At 43.3% G+C, this 15,722-nt stretch overlaps 2 protein-coding genes across 4 annotated transcripts in view; both read left to right on the forward strand.

Annotated features, from left to right (window-relative positions):
* LOC129181298 (hyaluronidase-4) overlaps positions 1-5,001 on the forward strand; it is a 56,492-nt gene extending 51,491 nt beyond the window's left edge. For 2 of the 3 annotated variants that reach the window (XM_054776331.1, XM_054776330.1), the window contains exon 4: positions 1,935-5,001. In XM_054776331.1, coding sequence (XP_054632306.1) covers positions 1,935-2,471 — 537 coding nt within the window. In that variant the 3' untranslated portion in view covers positions 2,472-5,001. The remainder of the gene's footprint in view (positions 1-1,934) is intronic. The other variant, XM_054776328.1, reaches the window with a different exon arrangement.
* Positions 5,002-5,073: 72 nt separating this feature from the next.
* Positions 5,074-10,954, forward strand: LOC129181300 (hyaluronidase PH-20-like). Its single transcript, XM_054776342.1, has 4 exons — positions 5,074-5,204; positions 5,364-6,276; positions 6,363-6,452; positions 10,499-10,954. The coding sequence occupies exons 2-4, from the start codon at positions 5,365-5,367 to the stop codon at positions 10,826-10,828; spliced, it is 1,332 nt and encodes a 443-aa protein (XP_054632317.1). The 5' UTR covers positions 5,074-5,204; position 5,364; the 3' UTR covers positions 10,829-10,954.
* Positions 10,955-15,722: the final 4,768 nt, after the last annotated feature.

Below are 15,722 nucleotides of genomic sequence, written 5' to 3' on the forward strand. Positions count from 1 at the left end.
TGTGGCAGTAGTAGCAGGCAAACTTGTTTTCGGGAAAAAAAGAGTCAATTTTAGGAAAAATGTGGAATTTTGGATCACCCCCAAAATATAAGCAGTTCTCCCATATCCCATTTCTGACAATTCCTGAACATGTCATCCAAATCCGTTTGGAACTTTTCAGGTTATTTTGAACACAAACAAACAGATAAACGCCAGCAAAAACATCACCTCGGTTGCACTTTGCGCTGTGCTCGGTGGAGGTGAATACAGGATGTGGCTTTCATGGCTCTCTTCGCCAAAAAGGTTCCCGATCCCGGTCTTAGGAAAACCTATTCATCATGCTAGGTTAGCTTATGACTGAAGAACAACGAAAGGGACAAAGGTAACTGCTGCAGTAGTGACTGTTCACAACAGGACAGGGGTCGGGAACCTTTTTGGCTAAGGCAGCATATTTTAAAACGGGAGCCATATCCATCCATCCATCCATGCATCCATCCATCCATTTTCTATACCGCTTCTTCCTCATTAGGGTCGCGGGGGCATGCTGGAGCCTATCCCAGCTGACTTCGGGCGACAGGCGGGGTATACTGTGTGGAGTTTGCATGTTCTCCCCGTGTGCGCGTGGGTTTTCTCCGGGTACTCCGGCTTCCTCCCACATTCCAAAAACATGCATGTTAGCTTCATTGGAGACTCTAAATTGTCCATAGGTATGAATGTGAGTGTGAATGGTTGTTTGTCTATATGTGCCCTGCCATTGGCTGGAGCCATATCGTGCTTTTTAAAAGGTGAGTACAACTAATAGCGTGCATTTTTAAGGAAGACCAACAATGTTAGAATATTATAAGTTTGAATTGGATGGATTAAAATGCATAAGAAAGTTTCATATTTTGAACATTATTTTAAATGCTGTGAATTCTGGTGTGTTTTACTTTAAAATGTCAGTAGTGTCAATAATGTCACTTTATTCCCACAAGATTTTTTCATAATTTTAGACATCATTTTAGACATTTTACCCCAAAATTTGCAAAAATGACAACACATTTTTTCAACTCTATGCTACTAAAATGACATTATTTTTCCTCATATAATGACAAATTTATTCCCGTAAAATTCCATCTTCTTATTTCTCTTAATATTTTTACTTTCTACTCATAAAATTGCAGCCATTTTTGTCATTTCTGCGGTTGCTGTTGGTTTATTTTTTTCTATTTTTTCAAATATTTCAAAAGGTTATTTCTTCTCGTCATTGTGACTTTATTGCCACAATATTTGAACGGTTGAAAAATGTTGAAGTACTTGAGTATAAGATCAAAGGAACATCCTTGGGTTAGTTAGTTTTCCGGGAATTTAGGGAAAGATCAGAATTGTTTCAAAGTGAAAAATAGATATCCTTAATTGTGCTGAACGATTTGATGTTGGAATTGTTAGGAATGGTTGAAAAATGTTGAAGTAGTGGAGTTATTAAGATCAAAGGAATACAGTTATTAAGATAAAGGAAAAGTGGGAATGTCGGGAAAAGTTGGAATTTTTGGAACGTTAGTTTGAAGCCCTGGATGTGTGGAGTGTTTTCATGGTGGAATGGTTTCAGTCGGTTGAGAAATGTGCGAAAGATGGAAGTTTGAAAAATGGCCCATTCATTTTCAGTGGGAAAGATTCTGTGGAATTTTTGGAAAAAACTGAAATGGCCGCATTGGATTGCCGAACGAGTTGATGAACGATTCGATGCTTGAGCGGTGTGAATCGGTTGAAAAATGGAGGAGGAGTAAGCGGACACGAAACGGCGGAATAAACAAAAAAAATCGTGGAGAAACTTCGCAAATGTGAGAACATGTGGCTCCCAAGCCGAAGGTTCCCTACCCCTGGTTTACAAGGTGACATCGCCAACTAGTGGCCTGCCATGCACATTGCAGCTTTGTTGTGTCGCGTCTATGACGGGCGTCTTCGTGTTCCCGCAGCACAACTGCAGCAAGGTCAGGTGGTTCGTGAGCCACCGTCTGGGTCAGTACATCACCAACGTGACGCGAGCGGCCGAGGCGTGCAGCGACTACCTCTGCCAGGGCAACGGCCGCTGCGTCCGCCGCAACCCGCAGGCCCGCCACTACCTCCACTTGAGCGCCGACAGCTACCGCATCCGGCCCTCGGTCGACGGCGACTTCGCCGTGAGCGGGTGGCACTCGCCGCGGGACCTGCGGCTCCTGAGCGAGCGATTCCGATGCCACTGCTACGAGGGTCACGACGGCGAGCGCTGCGACAGCATCAACGAGGTCGGGGAGGACGATGGGCCGTGGGCCGACGAGGACGACGAGCAGGAGCGGCAGAGGACGGAGTGGGAGGACGAGCAACGGGGACGGGTGGAGGGAGAGAGGAGTACAGCGCCACCAAGCTGCAGCGGCCGGCGTTTATCGTTACTGATGCTCCTGTTGAACCTGACTGTACTCAAAGCACTTGACGACGTCTTTGTTAGCCTGCTAACAGGGATGCTGACATGCTAACACCTGTGGCTCACAATTAGGAATGTAATTAGCATAGCAGTAAATCAACAATAATGCCAAAGTATCAGAAGAACAAATCACTTTTAATCCAATTCCTCCAGTAACTAGCACTGATTAAAAAAAAAACAACAACAACAACAACGCAATGTTAGCATGTTTGGCAACTGAAGGCAAGCTAACACATCCGAGCAGTGGCGGTTATTTTCTAGGTAGCTCTCGCTCTGTTGGTTGTTGTCACTACGCAAACCGCACACTTGATGACATGTTTGTTAGCCTGCTAACAGTGGTGCTAACATGCTAACACCTGTGAATCACAATGAGGAATGTAATTAGCAATGTAATAAGTCGTCAATAACGCCAAAGCATCAGAGGAGCGACGGCGCCAGAGTAAACATCACTTTTCATCCAATTCTTCCTCATAAATGTTAGCATGTCAGCGACATTTCACCTATTTTACGCTCATTGGCCCTTTTAATTAGCATTTCGACAGCTTTGAAGGCAGGCAAGCTGACCAAAAAAGACACATCTGTGCTCGTCTCCCCTCCAACCAACCAATCTCTACAACACAATGATTTTGAGTTTTGTTTTCAAAACGTTAGTATGCAGCGAGCATGCAGATCGACGGATGACGTAGATTACACATGCCTAACACGTGACTACCGAAAAATAGGCCCGACCGGATGTAGACGCGTTCCGCACGTGCGTAGAACCGACTGCGTAGTGACAGTTGTTTCGTATGGCTTCGTATGACAGCTAGCTTGTCCAAAACATGACGTCATAAGCTTTTTTTACTTCCATGTTATATACTGGTGCTTGTATTACATTTTAGGACGTACTATGTGAACCAAATATGTGTTTTAGCCTTTACTCTCATTTTGTGTTGGTTTTATTAACACAAACAAACATGTGTATTCTATATATGGCGATGCAGTCGTCCCTCGTGTGTGACTGTTAACTGGTCCCAAGGGGGGAAAAACAGGACGCATTTTCGTGTTATCTCGCAAAACTGTGTGAGGCTACAGGACACACTTCCGGTCATAGCTTGCGTCCGTGTAGCGAAAATCGGGTGGAAATATGCATCACTTCATTTCCATCTTCAGCATTTGCGCATCCCTTACTGCACAATTGTTGAGGTGTAAAGTGCTACTGTAACTATAGGAACAAGCTTTCAATTCCGTGATGGTTACTCGGCTCGTCTTTTCAAAATAAAATGCGAAACATATAGCTAGCGTGGCTGGGTACACATCTCTTTGAGTAAAGGTACCGGGAAGGAAATACACTGATTAGACATACGTCGGATTGTTTCACTTGTGTGCACTGCTTGTCGTGTCAGTAAGCCGTCATCAGAACCTCAGCAAATAAGCTGCTCTTAATTTGAAGTTTCAACGCAAACATCCGCTCTAAAGACGAAAGTACCGGAAGTATTTTTTCCTTGTGTCCCCTCTGGGTCTCCGTAGGATTCAAATTAATAAATTTATTGTTTTCGTAGTTACGGCATAGCAAACCTGTTTACGATTTTAAAAATTAATTGTTAACATTACTATAGCCCTGAAGACATGAAATGAGACTCACACGTTAGCAGTTCCTTGTTTTTTTCCGGACAGCATACTTCCTTGCGGCTTTAAATGTTCTTACGCTCGTATTACCCGCTATGGTAGACAAAATAAGAGTAAATAAACCATTTCAGAAGCAAACACAACTCCGGCTCCAGCAGTGTCACAGTAAATGTGTTCTCTTGACAACATCACCGAACACCGACACCTAGTGGCCGACGTAGAGCGACGTCACAACATTTTGAAATGTGTAAAATCAAGTCTGTGATTACCTCTCTCTGATCAAGCATGACCTGCCCAGTACGACCTCACTACAAAATATATAAGTTAGGCTGTGAAGATCTGTCTTAAAAGTCAACAGAGTAGGTTTTATATTTTTTTGATCATCATGTCCCCAGAGACTCTGCTAACAGAGCACACATGCTCAGTGTCAGACTTTTGCATCGCTAAAATACGGGTTTTGTAACATTGCTACGATGTAGAATACAGTTTCATTTTGTGCTTCATTCAGGCCAAGAATATATATGGAATTTGCTTAAATATGCGTACTTTTCAAATGAATCTTGCGTGGCGTGATGTAGCTGTGACAGACACTGAAGAGCACGTCGGCACATAATAGCAGACCTCGGCCCTTCTCTGCTTCCTCCCCAAAGTTGAACAGAGTGAATGTAGGAATATGAGTCTGAGTGAAACCCTCCAACACTTAAACTGAGAGAAATCATGCTAACTAACCTAGCTTTTCCATTTTCGCGCCGCATTAGCGTGTGCTAGCACTACGCTGCTGACATTTCCTGTTCGCCCCGGGAGTCAAACATGTAGCACTTCTCTTTTTTTTTTTTTTTTTAAAACAGATTTTCATCTCACGTCCGCTGCAAAAAGTACTGTTTTTCTTTTTGAATTCATGTTTGTACGGTGATTGTAGCGCAACGCGTTGCTACATAGACACCTGAATGTAAACGCACTGCAAATAAAACGTGTTCCTTCGCCGTGTCTGCTTGTTTTTTGTTTTTGAGCGGCTAACAAGGACAAAATGTGTCTTTTTTTATTGACAGTGTTGCGTAATGCACTAGCTAGTCCTAACTGAAGGTGGGGGGAACGAAAAAGAGGAACACAATTAGCGGCTAGCGTGTTGCTGTTTCCTGTCTCGCATCAGAAGACAAGCTGAGGAGGACAGCAGAAGGTAACAACTAATACTGCTTTTCAAATCATACAAGTACCGTATTAGTCCTTTTCACCTTGATTTCTCTTGATATTTATCATCAAATATTGATATCACGTACGTTTTCTAACATTACAATTAAGTCCAAAGTGGTTGAACTGTGATGTTGTCCTCCAAAAGCATGAAGATGTTCCTCCCCATCATCATCACCATCACCATCACCATCAATGGTGTGGTCCTGGCTCTGCCGCCAACCGCCCCGCCTCTGATCTCGGAGCAACCCTTCGTGGCTGTGTGGAACGCCCCGACGGAGCAGTGCCAGCAGCTGCGCATCCCGCTGGACATGGCGGCCTTCCAGGCGGTCACCACGCCCGCCTCCGTTCGCGGTCAGTTCCTGACCATCTTCTACGAGGGCCGCCTGGGCCTCTACCCCAAGATCGATGGGAGCAGGCATAAGCGCCAAGCGGGAGGCGTACCCCAGAACGGCAACCTGACGGCCCACCTGCTCCGAGCTCGCGGTCAGATCGATCACTTCATCGCCGAGGATGATTCTCCCGGCCTCGCCGTCATTGACTGGGAGTCCTGGCGCCCCCTGTGGGACCAGAACTGGGGGTCCAAGCGCATTTATCAGAAGCTGTCCATAGCCAAGGCCCTCCAAATGTCTCCCTTTCTGCCCTTGAAGAAAGTCTCCCAGCTGGCTGTGGAGCAGTTCCAGCAGGCCGGACGGCGCTTCATGGAGCGGACCATCAGCCTGGGGGTGGGCGAGCGACCGAGCCGCCGCTGGGGCTTCTACTTATTCCCCAACTGCTACAACTACGACTGGGACAGGCCCGACTACACGGGCAGGTGTTCCGCCAAGTCCCGGAAGCAGAACGACCAGCTGATGTGGCTCTGGGAGCGCAGCACCGCCCTCTTCCCGTCCATCTACCTCCACCCGGCCCTGAGGAACTCCCCCCGGGCTGCGCTCTACGCCCGCTACCGAGTGCGGGAGGCGCTGAGGGTGGCGGCGCTGCCTAAACGGCCGTACACGGTGCCCACCTACGTCTACTCCAGGCCGCTGTATCGAGGCCAGACCGCCACGTTTGAGAGCCCGGTCAGTCCCGCGGCTTTGACGTTGCTACGGCGACACGACGTAACAACATCCACGATGTCGTAACGAGACTGCCTCGTGTGTTTCAGATGGACCTGGTGAGCACGTTGGGGGAGTCGGCCGCCCTGGGGGCGGCCGGGGTGGTCGTGTGGGGCGGAAGCAGAGACTACAACAATGAGGTAACCATGGTAACACACCTGCACCAACACCATCATGTGACCACCACAACTACTTCATGAATTCAGTCATTCATAAATCGAAACCAATTTGATTTCATGCTTAATAAAGACATCCAGGCTGTACTGAATGTGCGTCCATCACACCTCAGTCATTGATTTACAATCATTTTATTTCATGTATTTATCCAACTCATTGATTCTATCATGTAATAAATGAATCATAATTCATTTGATCATTTCATTGAAATAATAGACCAAAACATGCATACAAATAAATAAATCACTTCATAATGCATCATTTATTTATTTCAAGAATAAACCGCAACAGGCTGTATATTTATGGTTTTATTTTTTTTATATTTTTATTCATTATGATCACCTTTATTATTAACGGGCCATTCATCACTGTCGCCATTGTGTCTTTTCCACCAATGGCTTTCTTCAGGCTTGCGTTTGGTCGCTCGAGGGTGCGCTTGGCCCGTCAATTTGAAGATGATTTGAAACCTTTTAGGAAGAAAACAACTTGTGCACTGCGGCCGCCGCCGTGACTCAGCTGAAAACGTTTCCTCTTTGGCGAGGGCTAAAAGCACAACAAAAATAAGTTTCCTATTTCGTGCGACAGATGCGATACGCGTCAACCGCCTCGTGGGTTTTGTCTGCAATCGGCATTTCCCGCTTGCTGTGTTCTCTTCGGTCTCGCAAATTGAAACATTGTTGGCAAAAGTCACAAAACAGATAAGATTATGTAGACACTCAACCGCACCAATACACTCCTGATCCAAATCTTAAGTAGAACTGCAATATGCAAAAACAAGAAGGGGGGGTGAGACAAAAAGCATTCACTTGCCTTGCCATCCATCCCCAAATGTTCTCTATGGGATTTAAATGAGGGGAACATGCAGGATGGTCCAAAAGAGTGATGTTGTTCTCCCTGAAGAAGTCCTTGGTCAAGCCAGCATTGTGAACTGCAGCGTTGTCCTGTTGAAGAACCCAGCTGGTACCACACAGACGAGGGCCCTCGGTCATGAGGGACGCCCGCCGCAACATCTGCACGTAAGCACCGCCTTTTGACGACCCCGCACCACCTGAAGCCCCTCCATTGTGCCAGGTAGAAAACATCTCAGGTGGGATCTCCTTGTCATGCCAGTAACGTTGGAAGCCATCTGGACCGTCAAGGTTACATTTTTTCTCATCAGAGAATAAAACTTTTTCCACCTTTCAATGTCCCGTGTTTGATGCTCCCTGGCAAAGTCTAAACGGGCACTTTTGTGGCGTTGAAGGAGACGAGGTCTTTGAATTTGTCTTTTGTTTTTTAAAGCCTTTTCCCGCAGATGGCATCTGATGATTATTGCGCTGCAGTCGGCACCAGTAAGGCCTTCATGTGGGTGGAAGACCGCCCTGTGTCTTGATGACAGCCAATCGGATCCTCCGGTTCAGCGCAGGTGTGACTTTTTTGGGTCTACCACTTGACTTTTTTGTTCCATAATGCTCAGGATCTTTTTTTTTTTTTTTTTTTTTTCCTTGACGTGGAAGGACGTGTATGGCAGGAGCTCTCTTGATGATACTGGAAATTTTAACTATTTTGGTGCTTTCCTGACGACACTTCATGAACACAAGATCAGTGCTGCTTGCTGAATCCCCCAACTTTAACTTGGATAGTCGAGAGGTACAGATACAAGTATCGATACCTGCTAGCAAGTCTAGCTAACTAGCGAACTGCTGAAGTTCAAAGAGGTTGCTTAGCAACAATGTCAAACACAGGGGAAAATGATTCTGGCTCTGAATTCGAAGTGGACGTGGACATAAAAACAGAGTCAGGATACCTAAATATTCCAGGATACCTAGAGTGGAAAAATGCTACCAAAAAGTTCAACGAAACCTTCGCTAGTCGCTTGGAGAGTAGAGAGATCACTCTACCACAAATAATGCAAGCAATTGAGAAGCTGCATTCAACTGCAGAGATACAGTCTGAAGAAAATATAGCACAGAACAAGTATATCAAAATACTAACAAAAGAAGTCAAGAAGTTGCAAGATGAAACTGCAGACCTGAGCGCTGCTCTTAAGGAGGTTAAATACCCTATGGAAGATATCAAGGCTCTGCAGGACGACATTAAGGTACTGCTGAATGACAATGCTGCCTTGCGCTCTGCTCTTCAGGAAGCGATAAACCGTAAAGGAAATACAGCATTTTGCAAGGATGTTAGGGTTCTCTGCAGGATGATATCAGGGCATTATTGGAAGATAATGCTGCCTTGCGCACTGTTCTCAAGGATGCTATAAACCATATGGAAGCCACCTCAGGTACTGATCTTAAGGATGCTAAAGACCCCAGGGAAGAAAATAGAGCACTATGCAATGATATCAACATTCTATAGGATGATATCAAGGCACTATTGAAGGACAATGCTGACTTTCGCACCACTCTTGAGGAAAAGAAAGAAGCAAAGGAGAATATGAAGGGGCAAATTAAAAACTTCACTGACGAGATGGATCAGATGGCACGAATGAATGATGTGGTCCTCACAGGGCTCCAAATCACACCCAAGTCAAGAGACGTTCCTTCAATAAAGCAACAGATTGCTAACTTCCTACACTCGAAGGAGGTGGATGTCGATGTCAACAGTATTGACACTTGCGTCCCACTCCATGGCAGGAACAACACCACACCTGTCATCATTAAGTTCACCAACAGGGAATCCAAAACTGCACTGCTGAAACAGGGAAAGAAGCTAAGAGGCACCAACGTCTACATGAATGAGCATCTGACAAAACGCAATTCCGACATCGCCAGGAAAGCACGAGACCTGAGGAAGCAAGGAAAGATTCAAAACACTTGGAGCACTAACGGGAAAATCTACATCAAACTAAAAGGAAGTCCAGGAGTCGCAAGAGTGCTTGTTGTCCAAGACATCAGTGATCTGGATGCATATTAAAGATCATATTACTATGACAATAAGCATAATTGCAATAACCTTGACATAGTTAATAAAAGGAACTCTTGTATACAAACCCAGCGTCACTAGCAGTGCAAAACCAAAGAAGATGTGGATATCAACAGGAGAGGAAGGACAGGATAAATAGATAGGGAAAAGGAAAGGAAAAGGAGGAAAAAAGGGGGGAGAAAAAAAGCATTTTTTTAGCATTTGTGTACCTGTATACTGTATATGTGTATACTGTATATGTATATATGTGCATACTTGTGTAGGTGCAGATGTAAGTGTATATACTGTATATGTATGTGCATGTTTGTATGCGTAAGTACACACACGTATGTATTAGCAATTGATGTGCTACAAAAAGGGGATAGGATTAAATAAGATCTGCTTCTTCCTACTCCTTTTCGGACATATGCATGTTCGAAATAAATTAAACCAAACCAAACCAAAAACTTAGAATGAGTGATTTCCTGCTCCCAACCTCAGCAGCCATGGCACGCTGCGAGAGGCCTTGCTTATGCAGCTCCACAATCCCACCACGTTGAAAAAGAGAAAGCTTCTTAGCTTTACCATCAGGAGGGCCTGACAGGGGGAATGATGACACAAAATGAACATGTGGAGCAGATTTGGGCTTTTATAGCCTGTGGTCTTAAACTTTTGATCAGCTGATAAACAGCCTATTTCAGTTGAATTGTTGTTTTCAATCGATGACTTTTTCAAAATGCTTTTTGTCTCACCCCCCTTCTTGTTTTGCATATTGTAGCTCTACTTAAAACCTCATTAAGATCCAAATGTGCAAAATGATCATTCTAGCTATTTTTCAACTGGTCCTAAGATTTCGATCAGGAGTGTATTAGGGAGTCCAATGCATTTCCAAGCAAAAAAAGAATGAGATCCAAAAACAAACATATGTTTAGTTTATTTTTCAAATAAAAATAAAATTGGACAGCAACAATATTCAAGCATAATAAGAATATAAGCTGTATTACTAAAGAATACAGTATAAGTACTTGTAGTGTATATATAGTATACTTGCTGTTCCGTTAAGAGCTTTGATGGTGCCCTGATTGGCTCACCTGTAAGCTCCGCCCCTCCTCTGCCCCGCCAGGGGTCCTGCCAGTCACTGTCCGACTACCTGACATCCACGCTCAGCCCGTACGTTGCCAACGTGACGGCGGCCGCCCTGCTGTGCAGCCAGGCCTTGTGCCAGGGGCGGGGCCGCTGCGTCCGGCGGAGCTTCAACTCGTCCCACTACCTACACCTGGACCCCGCCCACTTCAGCATCCTGCGTTCCGGGGGCAAGTACGTGGCGGTGGGCCTCCCCTCCGCCGACGACCTCCACGGTTGGGCCCGGGACTTTGCGTGTCAGTGCTACGCCGGGCGCCCCTGCTCGCCGCGTCTCACGCCTCCCCGCGGCATCCGGGTCATCAGGGTGTGAGGAGAAAAGATGCTAACAATAAAGCTTTACATTTGCAATTGTGTCGTAATTTCTTGGAAAATCAGGTTGGGGAATAAAGTCACAATTACGAGAAAAACATTTACAAGAAGTTGGAAAATTAAGACAAAGCAGAACAGTAGAAATTCTCATTTTATGAGAACAAAGACAAAATATTCAGAGAAAATAACGTTGCAACATTGAAGAAAAGAGATTATTCATTTAAAAAAGTTGAAACGTTATGAGAAACAACAAAAAATCAATTTGTCATTTTTGGAAGATTAGGTTGGGGGAAAAGTTCGACTGTGATATGAATAAAGTCGCCACGCTCCACGGTGACGCAGGTCTGTTCCCGTGTAGTTTGTCTTCATATTTCTGTTGTACTATGTTATGTCTTTCTCATGCCTCGTATGCTGGTCTCTCAGACGCAGACCCCTGAGCTGGCGGAGCTCCTGGACTCCTGCAGCTGTACCCCATTAGCACCCTTTATTACCCCTTCGCTGGGTTATTCCTCCTGCTGTACCTTCTACCCACATGTTTGTGCGCTGTTTGGACTCACCTCAGTTCAGGTTCCTCAGCTGCCGTCCTGTGGCCCAGTAGCCCGTCCAGCTCCCACGGTAACGCATGCTGGGGATAGATTTGTGTCTCAAGTTGTATCCACGCCGTCTGTTTTGTTTTGTGCGCCGTCACCCTCAGTTCTTGTTTTTTGTCCTCTGTTTGGACTCGTCATTAAACTGCTCACATCGCTGGAACTCTCCTGCGTGTGCGTCCTGGGATTCATCCGCATCACCTTCCCTCGTCGTGACAAAAGTCATCATTACGAGAGAAAAAAAAATGAGGTTGAGGGTTGAAATTGTTGGAAAATTTGTTGGAAAATTAAAAGAAACACCAAAAGCAGAAATGGAAACAACAGCTGCCATTTTACAAAAATAAAGCCAAAATATTCAGAGAAAAAAGTTTTAAGGTTTTACAGACATAAACTCGTAATATTCAAAGGAAAAATAATGCCATTTTAGTAACATGGAGTTGAAATATTAAAGAAAAAATACGCTATTTAAAAAAAAAGTTTGAATATTTTGAGAAACATGTTAAACTAATTTTTTTAAAGTCAAAATATTATGGAAATAAAGGCATAATAATACGAAACAAAAACTGACAAAGATTATTCACAAAGAATTGAGAAAAATCATTTTAGTCAAAATATTAAGAGAAAATTTTTTTAATCTAACAAGAAAATTGGAGTAATATTTATCATTTTAGCAGCATCAAGTGGAAATATTTAAGAAGAGAGACTTTTTTTGGAGTTGTAATATCATGACAAACAACAAAACAACAAATAAAATTGGAATTTTTGTAAAATTAGGTTTACGGAAAAAGTTAAGGAAAATATCATGGGAATAAATTCATGAGAAGAAAACTTATTGACGATGAAAGTTGAAATATTTGGAAAATTGTATAAAAATGACTGCAAACACTAAAGGACCAGCAACCTGAGGTCAAATACTCGTTAACTTTTGGAATGTAAGTATTTTCGATGGGGAAAGTGCGCCCTCTAAAGTCGCAAGCGATAAACTCCTTGCCTTTTTCTATGGCTTTTTTTTCCAAACGGCTCTTGAGGGATCACATGGGTCACATGCTGCAGAGTGCCCCGATGCCGGCCGATTTCGGGAAAAACAACGAAAACCCCCCCCCCCACCCAAAATGAAAACCGCAACAACGATAAAAAGACAGACGGCCAGGGCAGGACGCGGAGACAGGACATGTGACTATACTCATCAGCATCAAAGCTTAAAGGATTCTTCTATGACTACCGTGATGCTCGCAATTACACGCATTTCATAACCTTGATACAAAAAAATATGAAGGTATGACCAAAGTATAACACATTTAGTAGGAAACACAGCACACGACTGCAAAGATTCAAACCAGACTGGACCAGTGGTACGTCACAACTATTCATGATTTATGATTATTACTTGTAGTTTCCACCGAGTAGTGATCCTGTGGTGGAGAGGTAGAGTCCCCGATTTTGCCCTGAAAGGACCCGTTCGACAAACACACTAATCCCTTGTTTATGGCGGTTTATTGGTTCCAGAACTTACTGTGATAAGTCAAATTTCCGCAAAGTAGGATTGATTATTAATAAATGGAATATTGTGATAGTAGCAGAACAAAGAAAACCTGTTTAGCGGCCTTTTAAATACACTTTTTAACATTATTAGAGCCCTCTGGATGTGAAATAACACTCCTATACGTTGCGTTCCAAATTATTATGCAAATAGGATAATAAACATAACATTTTTGTTTTTTCAATAAAATTGATGGATGGCTCTTTGGATTACCGATATCAGTCTCGGACAACTGTCATAATTAGTTTGCCAGGTGAGCACAATGAAAAGAAATCTACTTTAAAAAATGATGTTCCACATTATTAAGCACGCCACAGACTTCAAGCAATATGGGAAAGAAAACAGACAAAAAACAATGCATAAAAACATTCAATAATTCACAAAAACGTTTGTACGGGGAAGAAATTAGCGGCTGATTCAGATGACAGCCAGGATTGTGCCGATAAAGGCGTCATGAGAAAGCTTTCTGCCAGACAAATGTGTGGAATCGAGAGCGCCTGCTAAAAAGCCATGACAAAGCAGCAAACGGTCCCATGAACCTCAAGGTGTAGGATCCTCCAGAGGCTTGCAGTCATGCATAAACCTACTACATACAGTATTTGGCCACTCCTAACCAATACTCACAAGCAGAAACGCTTGCAGTGGGCCAACAAATACAAGAACATGAATTTTCAAACAATCCTCATCCTTTGCTGATGAGGGCTGTTGTGATGTCAGCAAGGAGGTGGCTGAGTCATGTTTTCATCGAGAGAGAGCCGGTAGGCCCTTTATGGTCACTGAAGGTGTGAAAATGACCTCAGCAAAGTATGTAGAGTTTCTGACTGACATCACTTTCTTCCATGGTACAATATGAAGAACCAAAATGACCTTTGTGCGTGACAGTGCGCCATCTCTTGATGCAAAGAATACCTCCCTCGCTGTCACTGGCTGTTATGGGCATAAAAGGAGAGAAACTCATGGTTGGCCCCCATCTTTCCTTTGACCTCCGCCCAATTGAGAACCTATGGAGCGTCGCCGAGCAAAAAATCTATGAGGGTGGGAGGCGGATCACAACAAAACAGCAGCTGTGGGGGGCTATTCTGACACCTCGCAAAGAAATTCAAGCAGAAACGCTCCAAAAACTCCAAAAACCAAAAAGAATTGTGAAGGTTGCATCAAAGAAGGGATCTTATGCTAACATGTAACCTGGCCTGTTCAAGTGTTAGCGATTGAAATAGCTTTTGCTTTCAGTAAATATGACCTCCTTATGCTGCAAACTCAACAAACGACCATTTTGGGTTCTTAACAAGCAGTGAAATGCTTTGAAGCGCTGGTGTGCATTTTTATTTTTGGGAAAAATAGCATTATCAGTAACATTCAAACTGTACTCCAAAGGTTGATGACTTGAAAATGATGACATGATGATATCAGGTTGACTATTGAGCACAGTCACACAAAAATGTAATTTGCATAATAATTTGGAGCGCAGTGTAGTCACCATTACACTCCTGTTACCCAATAGACATAAAAAGAGAAACTAAGCCACATAAGACAGAAAAATTGTTTACGGCTTTCTAAATATGCTATTTGACATTATTAGAGCCCTCTAGACAAAAAATAACACCTCGTAGTCACTTTTACACTCCAATTTAGTAGACATAATAAGAGAAAATAAGACATAAGACATCAATAACCTGTTTCCAACCTTGTAAATATAGTTTTTAACACTATTAGAGCCCTCTAGACACAAAATCTTCTTCTCCTTTCGGCTTTTCCCTTCAGGGGTCGCCACAGCGAATCAATTGCCTCCATCTAACCCTGTCTTCTGCATCCTCTTCTCTCCCACCAACTACCTTCATGTCCTCTTTCACTATATCCATAAACCTCCTCTTTGGTCTTCCTCTAGGCCTCCTGCCTGGCAGTTGCAAACTCAGCATCCTTCTACCTATATATTCCCTATCTCTCCTCTGGACATGTCCAAACCATCTCAGTCTGGCCTCTCTGACTTTATCTCCAAAACATCTAACATGTGCTGTCCCTCTGATGTACTCATTCCTGATCCTATCCTTCCTGGTCACTCCCAGAGAGAACCTCAGCATCTTCATCTCTGCTACCTCCAGCTCTGTCTCCTGTCTTTTCCTCATTGACACTGTCTCTAGACCCACTAGACACAAGATAACACCCCAAAATCACTTTTACACTCCAATATAGTAGACATAGAAAAAATAAGGCATAAGGCATCGATAAACTGTTTCCAAAATTGTAAATATACTTTTTAACACTATTAGAGCCCTCTAGATAAAAAATAACACCCCATTTTCACTTTTACACTCCAATATAGTAGATATAAGAGAAAAAAAGACTTATAAGACGTACATAACCTGTTTCTGACCTTCAAAATACAAGTTTTTAACATTATTAGAGCCCTCTAGGCATGAAATAACACCCCTATAGTCACCTTTACACTCCTATTACCCAGTATAGTAGACATGATACATAAGACATACTATAGGCCATGTGTGTCCACATTGCAGGGTGGGGACCATTAACAGCCCGTGGCTGTTTTTTTTTACTGGCTGGCGATACTTTCTAAAAATCATTATTTAACAAGAAAACTAAAAAAAAAAAAAAAGAATTGAAAAAAATCAATCTTGTAAAATCACAAGAATTAAAGTCAACATTAAAAGAAAAACATCATTTTGGGAGCATAAAGGAAAAAATGAATTATTTTTAAATTGTAATATAATGAGTAACAAACAGAGCAACAACTAAAGTTGGAATTTTTGCAA

This window comes from Dunckerocampus dactyliophorus, chromosome 5, assembly GCF_027744805.1.
Source record: "Dunckerocampus dactyliophorus isolate RoL2022-P2 chromosome 5, RoL_Ddac_1.1, whole genome shotgun sequence".
NCBI lineage: Eukaryota > Metazoa > Chordata > Actinopteri > Syngnathiformes > Syngnathidae > Dunckerocampus > Dunckerocampus dactyliophorus.

Coding starts and splice junctions, on each gene's coding strand:
- LOC129181300 (XM_054776342.1), top strand. CDS start 5,365: ATGAAGATGTTCCTCCCCATCATCATCACCATCACCATCACCATCAAT. Junction 6,277..6,362: donor CCGCCACGTTTGAGAGCCCG/GTCAGTCCCGCG, acceptor CGTGTGTTTCAG/ATGGACCTGGTGAGCACGTT. Junction 6,453..10,498: donor GCAGAGACTACAACAATGAG/GTAACCATGGTA, acceptor CTGCCCCGCCAG/GGGTCCTGCCAGTCACTGTC.